This window comes from Notechis scutatus, chromosome Z, assembly GCF_049901735.1.
Source record: "Notechis scutatus isolate UNSWTSFEM ecotype Mainland chromosome Z, rNotScu1.2, whole genome shotgun sequence".
In the NCBI taxonomy this organism is placed as follows: Eukaryota; Metazoa; Chordata; class Lepidosauria; order Squamata; family Elapidae; genus Notechis; species Notechis scutatus.
In genome coordinates this window covers 410,470-421,000 of record NC_142025.1, presented here as the reverse complement: position 1 = coordinate 421,000, position 10,531 = coordinate 410,470, and the positions used below count along the sequence as shown (strand labels likewise).

The following is a 10,531-nucleotide window of genomic DNA, read 5'->3' as shown; positions in this document are numbered from 1 at the left end:
ATTTGGATCACCTGATCTTGGAGATGCTACGCTTCTCTGTGTGAAAATGTCACAAGTCACTTTTTCCAGTGCAGGTCACTAAATGAACTGGCGTAAGTTGAGGACTACCTGTAAGCCTGAACTTCGCTAAGTAAGCCGTCGTGATGTTGATGATTGTTTGTATAGGATGGGGAGGTTCAGGATAAGCTGGTCTGAACCCGAAATCTCTCACACTCGAGAGCAGTCAAACGACCCAACCCTAAACCCACAGATGACAAAGACGTCAGGTGGAGACACAGCGAACAGACATGTTTTTGCCAAAGAAGGTGATACAAAAAAACCAACAACCCCTCCCCAAAAACTGTAGCCACAGAGACCAAACACTGGACGTCACACAGAAGAAAAGCCGATTTCTCACTGTCACTTCAGCCAACAATTGAGTTCAACAACAACAGGGCAATTCATAGCAAACCAATATTTACAGATACCTTGGGAAAATAATAATAACCAACACCACCACAACAATGGAGGGTAGATCTTGGCAGTCCCAATGTGTGCAAGAGCTTGGGGAGCCAGGCAACACAAAATCCCACGGAGGACATCACACAGCGAAACCACACACAACACAAGAGCTGGGCGTTAAGAGTTGTTCTCACACGGATCAAACACAGTTTCGAAAGTGAAATGGAGAAGACAGACAACGCCAACTAAAGGACAAGGATGTGGGAAATGGGGGCGGGTGGGCGTTTCCAAGTTCCGTGGAGGTGTGGGAGGACCCCCCACCATCCTGAGTGGGCAGGATTGAAGGAGAACCAATTTGATTCTTGCGGGGGCCCACTGCCATTTTGCCAACCTCTGCGGCGCACTGTGAAACCTGAAGGACGTCGATACGTGTGTAGAGGGTACACGCAGCAAGGCAAACTCGTACCGACAAGCCCGGACGTGGCAAGGAAATGAGTGGGATTTGAGGGGGACGGTCTGGAGAGAGCGACGGGGTATTTGCATGCAAGGAGGTGCAGGGTGAGCAGGCTACAATACTTCTGCAGTCCACTCAAATGCAACTGTCACATGACCCCTTGCACAGGAGCAGCACACAGCTTACGTGTTGGCATCCAGCACAGGACAAAGGAGGCAATCAATGCTCCTGTTGCCCCCAAGAGTACATTACCCCACCACCGCCCAAACTGGGACACTCCCCCAAGGGCTGGCACATCCCTTTCAGATGGGCACCCGGCAACGCTACGGCTGCTCAGGTTTCAGGCCCATCAGACCCGACTGTGTTCCCAGCATGAGGTGGCGCACGGTGGGGTTGCGGGTGTGGATTTTCTGGTGGCAGTTCAGTGACTCCTTGTAGCGGAAGTTCTTCCCACAAGTAGCGCACTGGTAGGGCGTCTCGCCCGTGTGGACACGCCAATGTTTCAACAGATGGTCCCGCCGGATGAAGCTTTTCCCGCACTCCGTGCACTGATACGGCCGCTCGCCCGTGTGGATCCGCTGGTGGCGCACAGCTTTGGAGAGGTCCCGGAAGTCCTTGCCGCAGTAGGTGCAGGTCAGCGGCCCGTCGCCCTTCCCCGCATGGAGTTTCTGGTGAAGGAGCAGGCTGACCTCCAGCTTGAAGCTCTCCTTGCACTGGGTGCATGTGTAGGGACGCTCTACCATGTGGTTCCCAGGCCGTTTCACTGCGCTGGGTTTCACCGTTGGGCTCCTCTGCGGCTCAGGGCGCTTGTGCACTTTGGGACGGGCAGGAGTTGGGGCCCTCTGGATAGAGAAGGGGGTGAATTTAACTGCCGGGTTCCCTTTAGGCTCTGGCACAAGATATGCCCCGCTTCCGCCGTGGGTCTTCTGGTGGCTGGCGAAAAGCTGCCTGTCTACAAATCCTTCTCCACACTCGCAGCAGATGAAGGGGCCGGGGTGAGCTTCTGCAGCTGATGGGGCCGAATGCTCTTTCTGTGTCTCTGACGGTCCCTGCGTGGACCGCCGGAGGGGCTTCTTGGGCAGGGCGACAGAGACAGACTGGCTCTCGCACAGCAGCTCCTCTCCAGGACCCTGGAAAACTTCGGTCCACTTGTGGGGGAAGAGGTTGTCCACATCGTCCTCCAACAGCTGAGGAGCACCTGGCGAAAGAAAGGACACCGGTGACAGAGGAGGGACGCGCCCAGCAGGGCTGTTTATAGTATATAGAGCAGAGGTCTGCAACCTTAAACACTGAAAGAGCCATTTGGGCCGGTTTCCCACAGAAAAAACAACACTGGGAGCTAATAATTTAACCGGTGTGATTGGGTGGGTGTGTAGCCAACTCAACATCACTCACTCCCACCCAGTCACCTGCTGCCCTGGAATATGGAGCGAGTCTCCATCCCTCGCCATCACTCTTAATTCTCAGGCCAGGCGAGGAGTGACGGGGAGGGGAGGGGTCAGCCAGTGGTGGGATCAGCCAACAGGGAGCCGCAGCAGAGATCCAAATGAGCTACATGTGGCTCCAGAGCTGCAGGTTGCCGACCCCTGTTTCCAGGCAGATGGATCGGCCCTTTCAGCCTTTTGGGGGGTGTCTGTGGTAGAGGAGAAGTGAGAAAAGATATTGCAGGCCTGAATTCAAATCCTGACCAAGCAAGCTCAGCCAAAGCTCAACATCTTGGCTCTTTGGGGCTGAGAGCGGCATGTCGTGGCCAACTCGGAGCTGCACGACAGGGACTGTGTTCCTGTGAAGGCCCTTTCCACCCCGAAGCCCAGCTCATGGATCCTAGAGTCCCCATGCTGCTGAAGAGAGCCAAAGCAGAGGGCCAAAACAGCCGCATGTGGCTCCAGAGCCGCAGGTTGCCGACCCCTGCTATAGAGGTAAGGTCTCCTCTCCCTTCTTCTGCATGCCCCATACTGCCATCTCCTGCTTGGATCCTTGTCATATGAGTCAAGAGATCATCCAGGGTGGAGTTCCCCAACTTTTCCGGCCGTTAGGAATGGCCGGCGGGAAAGGGAGGGAGAGATGGGATGGTTCTGCACGAGTGACCTACAAGAAAGCGAACGCATGCACACCTCCATTTGCACGCAGGGCGTCAGAGGTGGTATTCAGCTGGTTCGGACTGGTTCTGGCATGCCGGTAGCGAAATTTTTAAGTACTTCGGAGAACCAGCAAGTACCACCTCTGGCTGGCCTCACCCACCCTTTATTCCATTGATTTTTTTTTTTTTTTAGCTCAGCCGATTCGCGCTGTGCCACGCCTCAGCTGAGCTAAAATAACAGCTCACCTTACCGAGGCCGATCTTTGAATGCGAAGCGCACAGAATCGATAGCGCGCCATTTGGGACCCCACCACCGTTACAGCGTATGCGCGCCTCTGCCGCTTATGCAAATGGAGTAGGTGTGCACATTGCCTCCTGCTGCTCACGCAGGTGGGGATTGAGTCTGTGTGCACCTGTCGCTTCCGCGACCCGGTTGCAAACCCCTCCCCGTGGCTCAGAGGTTGGAGACCCCTGGGCGCCTTCCTTCCTGACCCCTTGGTGTGCCCTTCACCCACACATTTTCCCAGCTGGGACAAGTCATGGCTAACAAGACAAAGAAAAAAAAAAAAAAACGTGGGCGAAAGAGAGTGCCGGACGAGGACCCTCGAACCGGCTAAACTATACCTTTGGTGCGCAAACCTCTGTTCTGGCTTTGCTTTATTGTATTTCACTTGACCTTCAGTAAACTATACCTTTCTCAAGGATCGTTCTTGCTTGGTTGAAGGTTCAAGTTCAGGCAGGACTGACACTCATGACACTAGAGCCACCAGGGACATCTCGGACTAACCCCCTTGAGTAGTCCAACGTTGCTCTGTCTATGTCCCTGTAGTTTCACAAGCAAACCATCCCATTGGATGATTGGACAAACAGGAGCTGGGGCTTAACGGGTCACCTGCCCCTCACTCCTTCCCCCGGTGTCCCGTCTCCTCTCTTACCCATGGTGCACTCCCCAGGGATTTCTCTGTCCTCTAAGGCCCCCATGCTTTTGACGAGAGACAGATCTTCTTCCTCAATCCAGGAACTCCCGCGCGGAGCCGAAATTGGTGATCCTGTGCGAAAGGGAGAGGAGACGAGGGTCGTCACTCCCAGGGCTCCACATTCCCACTTCCCGCCACATCCCCTCTCCTTGTTCCGTTGGCTAAATCAGTCTTTTTGAAACTCGGAGAATGCAAAGTGGGTGAACTACCACTCCCAGAATCCCCCAGCCAACATGCCTTCAGATGTCCACACTAACTGGGTGATTCTGGGAGTTGAAGTCCACCCTTCTTAAAGCATGATGGCGAGGGAATTCCGAGAGTTGAACCCAAGCAATCTTAAAGTTACCAAGTTGGAAAAAAAATAAGCTAAAGGCTTAGAATCCAGTTAGGAAATGAGCAGGTACGGAGGGGAAGGGTCTCCAGCACTCGTCAGCATATTCCACCTCCTGAAAATTCTCCTCGATTTAGAAGACAACACCAAATAAAAGAGCAAAGTTTTTAAGCTGGAAAAAAATTCTCAAAACCAGAGGAAGGGGAAGCCTGAGGGGAAGTGCCCCCACCCCACCTGGCTGGTTGCCGAAGCTGGACTCGTCACGGGGGTAGTCTCCTCTGCCATCGTTCTGCTCCAAGGTCTCTCTTTGCTCAATCCGGGTGAGGAGTTCCGGTTTGGAGACAGCCGCATCTGCAGAGAAAAAAAACAGCATCGCGGTCCAGGTCTTGTCCTGGACTTACAAAGCATTCATTTAGTGACTGTCAGAGGTGGGCTTCCAAAACTTTAGCAACCAGTTTTCTGCCTGGTTGCTGGGTGGCCGTGGCCTAGTCGGCCTCCTGCACCACGGCAGGGAGGGGGCCGTTTTCACCCTCCCCAGGCTCCGGAGGCTTTTCTTGAGCCTCCAGGAGGACGAAAACGGCCTCTCCGGGCTCTGGAGGCCCTCTGGAGGCCGGAAATAGGCCCATTTCCAGCCTTCCGGAACTTTTTCGTCGTCCCCAGGCTCCGGGAGAGTGAAAGCAGCCTCTCTGCAGCCTTGCATTTACCTGGGATCCAAAACGGACTGCGTGAAGATTCTTGGGAAGGGAAGGGTGGGCAGGGTCAGCCAGTTGTTGCCAATTCACATCTGGTTTGCCCAAAATGGTGCGAACTGGTAAGAGCCCACCCCACTGCTGACTATTCATACTGAAGAAAGGGACTAATAACCGTTTTTCATACTTAACGACCGTTGGAACATCCCCATGATCACGCAATCCAAAATTTGGATGCTTAGCGACTGACTCATATTTATAATGGTTGCAGTGTACCGATACTTGTCCAAAGATCATCAAAGGGAATCGCGTGACCCCCTCCCCCCCGACGATTCCCCTTGACGATCTTTGGACAAGCATCGTCCAATGGGGAAAGCCAGGTTCCCTTCATGAAGCTGTGACTAGCCGAACAACTGCAGCGATTCTCTTAACCACTGTTGCAAGGAAGGTCGTCAAAATGGGACAAAATTAACTGAGCAACCATCTCACTTTGCAACGATAATGCTGGGCACAATTGTGATCATATGTTGAGGACTGTCTACGAGGGAACTCGCTTTGGGTTCCGAAAACATCAGAATGGGGAATGGAGGTCTATGGAATCCCAAGGTAGACCCTTCCTTCCCTGGACACAGCCCGGATATCCACTACCCCTCTCCGGGCGAAACTACACAACCGTTCTGCGTTGGGAGAACCCAGCCACAACACCACCAAGCCACTACAGAGCCATGCTCCGATCCACCCGCAGCCGCCTGGCCAGCTTCTCTCTGAGAGTCGCGCAGCTGATCACTGTGGGCCCCAGCCCTGACGCCAGCCCACTTTTACCGACGGAGACCACCGCCTGGTAGTTGTGCATCATAATGTGGCGGTAAAGGTCCTTCTGGCTTTCATCAAGACCCCTCCACTCTTGCTCCGAGAAACTGCAGGCAGCATCATCGAACAGCAACGGGACCTGCCACAGGGTGAGAACGCGAGGTCTTCAACACTTTAGATCAGAGTTCGGCAACCTTTGCGGCTTTGCGGCGGAAAGAAGAATGGTTCTATGAGAGCAGCCAACAAATGCACACGCAGCTCCTTTGCACAACTGGTGTACATGAGTGCCAATTGCTCAAATGGAGAGCGCTCGCACTCGCCTGCTGCTCTTGCAACTGAGGCCGCAAGGGTGTGCCCGTGTGGTCGCCAAATATTTCTGAACCCCGGGTGTAAATCTTTCGCAACCAAAGGGTTGGAGACCCTGATTTAGATGAGGGGATAGAAGGGGAACTCATGAAATTTGCAGACAATACCAAGCAGGCAGGAGTAACCAAACCTTCAGAAGATAGGTCTCAAGATCAAAAAAAGATCTTGACGGACTTGAACACAGGGCCCTATCCAACAAAATGCAACTTCAGCAATGAGAAAAGTTAAGGCAAGAACGACAGAATTTGTCGGTAAGATTTGGGGAAACCTGGATCCCCAGTTCTAGGATTTGAACTCCACTCCTCTTAAAGCATACTGGCTGGGTAATTCTGGGAATTGAACCCCACCCTTCTGAACCACATGCCAGCTGTGGAATTCTGGGAGTCAAAACCCACCCTTCTTAAAGCATGGGGGATTCTGGGAATTGAACCCTCCCCTCTTAAACCAAGCCAACCGGGGATTCTTGGGCAAAAACCTGCTGCCAGAGGCTGACCTGCCCCTCCCATCATCCCCCACCAATCATTAGGCCCCTGGTTCCCGCCAGTCTCACCCCACCCCAGCTCTCACCTTAGGGGCCTCCCCCTTGGCACCTGGCGGGAAACGCAGGATCCAGAAGTTCCGGTTCTTCAGGAGATTCTCCATGTTCTCCAGGCGCCGCTGGAGCTGCCCGTACTCCTGGATGAGGGTACCCAAGGCGGCCCACTTGCTCTCCAGCTGGTTCCCGAACTCTACCGCCGTCTTCTCGCAGCCGTCCAGCTTGGTCTCGGCCATGCTCATCCGAACTTCCAGGTTCATGAGTTGGGCGGCATAGGCATCCACCTTGCTCTCCACCGCTTGGATTTCCGCCACCACTGTCAGGGAGAGCTCAGCCGTCACGGGAAGGGCGTCCATCGTGGGGGTTGGCTTGGGGAGGCTGAGGGGCTGTGCGGCGGCTGCCGGGGGATGAGAGTCCATGTCCCACTGAATGTCCTGTGGGCAAACCAGTGGGTGGGAGAGTCACCAACCGGGAAAGGATACAGCCAGTTCTCGACTTACAATCTCTTGGTGATTGGTTCAGTCACCCAGTCGCCCTTCAGGCCTAAGGCGGGACTAGAACTCCTGTTTCCTGGTGATTGGTTCAAAGTCACCCAGTCGCCCTTCAGGCCTAAGGCGGGACTAGAACTCCCTGTTTCCTGGTGATTGGTTCAAAGTCACCCAGTCGCCCTTCAGGCCTAAGGCGGGACTAGAACTCCCTGTTTCCTGGTGATTGGTTCAAAGTCACCCAGTCGCCCTTCAGGCCTAAGGCGGGACTAGAACTCCCTGTTTCCTGGTGATTGGTTCAAAGTCACCCAGTCGCCCTTCAGGCCTAAGGCGGGACTAGAACTCCCTGTTTCCTGGTGATTGGTTCAAAGTCACCCAGTCGCCTTTCATGCCTAAGGCGGGACTAGAACTCCCTGTTTCCTGGTGATTGGTTCAAAGTCACCCAGTCGCCTTTCATGCCTAAGGTGGGACTAGAACTCACTGTTTCCTGGTGATTGGTTCAAAGTCACCCAGTCGCCCTTCAGGCCTAAGGCGGGACTAGAACTCCCTGTTTCCTGGTGATTGGTTCAAAGTCACCCAGTCGCCTTTCATGCCTAAGGCGGGACTAGAACTCCCTGTTTCCTGGTGATTGGTTCAAAGTCACCCAGTCGCCTTTCATGCCTAAGGTGGGACTAGAACTCACTGTTTCCTTGTGATTGTTTCAAAGTCACCCAGTTGACTTTTGTCCCTAAGGTGGGACTAGAACTCCCCGTCTCCTGGTGATTGGCTCAAAGTCACACATTCGCCTTTCATGCCTAAGGCGGGACTAGAACTCCCTGTTTCCCGGTGATTGGTTCAAAGTCACCCAGTCGCCTTTCATGCCTAAGGCGGGACTAGAACTCCCTGTTTCCCGGTGATTGGTTCAAAGTCACCCAGTCGCCTTTCATGCCTAAGGCAGGACTAGAACTCCGCTTCCTGGTGATTGGTTCAAAGTCACCCAGTCGCCTTTCATGCCTAAGGCGGACTAGAACTCCCTGTTTCCTGGTGATTGGTTCAAAGTCACCCAGTCGCCTTTCATGCCTAAGGTGGGACTAGAACTCACTGTTTCCTGGTGATTGGTTCAAAGTCACCCAGTTGACTTTTGTCCCTAAGGTGGGACTAGAACTCCCCGTCTCCTGGTGATTGGCCCAAAGTCACCCAGTAGATTTTTGTGCCTAAGGTGAAACTAAAAGTCCCTGTTTCCTAGTAATTGGCCCAAAGTCACCAGCCGGCTTTCATGCCTAAGGCGGGACTAGGCCTCCCAGTTTCCTGGTAATTGGCCCACCCAGCCGACTTTCATGCCTAAGGTGGGACTAGAACTCCCTGTTTCCTGGTAATTGGCCCACCCAGCCGACTTTCATGCCTAAGGTGGGACTAGAACTCCCTGTTTCCTGGTAATTGGCCCACCCAGCCGACTTTCATGCCTAAGGCGGGACTAGGCCTCCCAGTTTCCTGGTAATTGGCCCACCCAGCCGACTTTCATGCCTAAGGTGGGACTAGGACTCCCTGTTTCCTGGTAATTGGCCCACCCAGCCGGCTTTCATGCCTAAGGTGGGACTAGAACTCCCTGTTTCCTGGTAATTGGCCCACTCAGCCGACTTTCATGCCTAAGGTGGGACTAGAACTCCCTGTTTCCTGGTAATTGGCCCACCCAGCCAGCTTTCATGCCTAAGGTGGGACTAGGACTCACAGTCTCCTGGTGATTGGTCAAAAGTCACCAAGTGGCCTTTCATGCCAAAAGCGGGACTAGAACTTCCTGTTTCCTTGTGATTCTCGCAAAGTGACCCAGTCGCCTTTCATACCGAAGGCAGGACTAGAACTCCCTGTTTCCTGGTAATTGGCCCACCCAGTCACCTTTCAAAACAAAGGCAGGACTAGAACTTCCTGTTTCCTGGTGATTGGCACAAAGTCACCCAGTCGCCTTTCATGCCTAAGGCGGGACTAGAACTCCGTTTCCTGGTAATTGGCCCACCCAGTCACCTTTCAAAACAAAGGCAGGACTAGAACTCACCGTTTCCTGGTGATTGGTTGAAAGTCACCCAGTCGCCTTTCATGCCTAAGGCGGGACTAGAACTCACCGTCTCCTGGTGATTGGTTGAAAGTCACCCAGTCGCCTTTCATGCCTAAGGCGGGACTAGAACTCACCATCTCCTGGTGATTGGCCCAAAGTCCCCCAACCAGCCTCACATGCAATCCTTCCTCTTCCTACTTAGCCTTTTCTGGCACTGGGTTCAAATTCCTACCCACCCACCCCACCCCCGTATATGAAGGGCTGATGTTGGGGGCAGCCCCTGAGCCCATCTTTTGGCCAGTTCAGTCCCCAAAACCCATATCCAAAGCTTATGGAGGGCAGATCTTGCAGGACCCCAGTCCTCAGCCCAACCAAGAACCAAATTTTGAGGGGGTAGATCTTGCCGAACTCTCTCCCTATCACTGCCATTGGGCAGGTGGAAAGGGCACCACCAGGTGATCCGTCCCCTCGTATCCAAGGTCCGTACTTTGGGGTGGGTAGACCTTGCAGGACAACCCCCCACCACCATCATCCCCACTGGGCAGGTAGAAAGGGCACCACCAGGTGATCCCTTCCCAGCAAATGAGCAGAGGAAGGGTCCAATCCCCCCAGGGTGGGGGGGTCCATGCCCCTTCCCGGCTAGAAGACATCCTCCCCTCCCAGGGGGCCGCGATGGGGGTCCTATCTTCCCCTCCACCTGCCCAAGGGGCTCATCCTCCGCCCCTCCAGCCCCGCCCGACTGCGGCAAGCCCCCCCCACCCCCTCCCCTCCCTCCGCTGACCTGGGCGGGGCTCCACTCGGCCATGGCCCGGCGAGGACCGGTCAGTAAGCGAGGCGAGGAACGGGTGGGGGGAGACGAACGGGCGCGGCAACGAGAGGAGAGGAGAGGAGCGAGCGGGGAGAGCGGCGGGGCGAAGCGGGTCCAGGAAGCTGCGGGGGCCGCAAGGAGCCGCGGCGCCTTTTTCTCTGCAGCGACGCCGGGCGTGCGGAGGTCGGCATCGCAGCCTCTCGGTCGGAAGAAGGGAAGGGGCAGAGAGGAGAAAAGGGGGGCGGTTTCCCGCTTTTGGGGTCCTCCTCCGGCCGTCAATTTGGAGGGGTCCACTTTTGAGGTCCCTGCTTTTCGAGGTCCTTTTGGGGGTCCCCACTATTGGGGGTCTCTTTGGGAGCCTCCCTTTTTGGGGTCTGCCCTTCAGTCTCCCCTTTGGGGTCTCTTGGGTGGAGAGGTCGCCACTTTTAAGGGGTCCCTGATTCTGAGTCCTCCTCGTTCGGGGTCCTTCTCCGGGCGTCAATTTGGGGGATTCCCCACTTCCGTGTGTCCACTTTTGGCGTCCCCG

General features: G+C 54.8%; 1 protein-coding gene across 2 annotated transcripts; it reads right to left on the bottom strand.

The window, feature by feature from the left end:
• Window positions 1–273: 273 nt before the first annotated feature.
• LOC113423561 (zinc finger protein 783-like) lies at window positions 274–10,321 on the bottom strand. Of its 2 annotated transcripts, none has more exons than XM_087946005.1 (6): window positions 9,979–10,321; window positions 6,716–7,117; window positions 5,795–5,921; window positions 4,518–4,634; window positions 3,911–4,024; window positions 274–2,093 (listed from the first exon to the last, which is right to left on the bottom strand). In XM_087946005.1, exons 1-6 carry the CDS (start codon window positions 10,000–10,002, stop codon window positions 1,219–1,221), a joined length of 1,659 nt encoding a protein of 552 aa, XP_087802131.1. In that variant the 5' UTR covers window positions 10,003–10,321; the 3' UTR covers window positions 274–1,218. The 2 variants fall into 2 exon arrangements, with proteins under 2 accessions (XP_087802131.1, XP_087802130.1); XM_087946004.1 differs by lacking the exon at window positions 9,979–10,321 and adding an exon at window positions 9,198–9,321.
• Between the last annotated feature and the right edge of the window lie 210 nt (window positions 10,322–10,531).

Coding starts and splice junctions, on each gene's coding strand:
- LOC113423561 (XM_087946005.1), bottom strand. CDS start 10,002: ATGGCCGAGTGGAGCCCCGCCCAG. Junction 7,118..9,978: donor CCGAGTGGAGCCCCGCCCAG/GTCAGCGGAGGG, acceptor GTTTGCCCACAG/GACATTCAGTGGGACATGGA. Junction 2,094..3,910: donor CCCTGGGGAGTGCACCATGG/GTAAGAGAGGAG, acceptor TTCTTTCGCCAG/GTGCTCCTCAGCTGTTGGAG.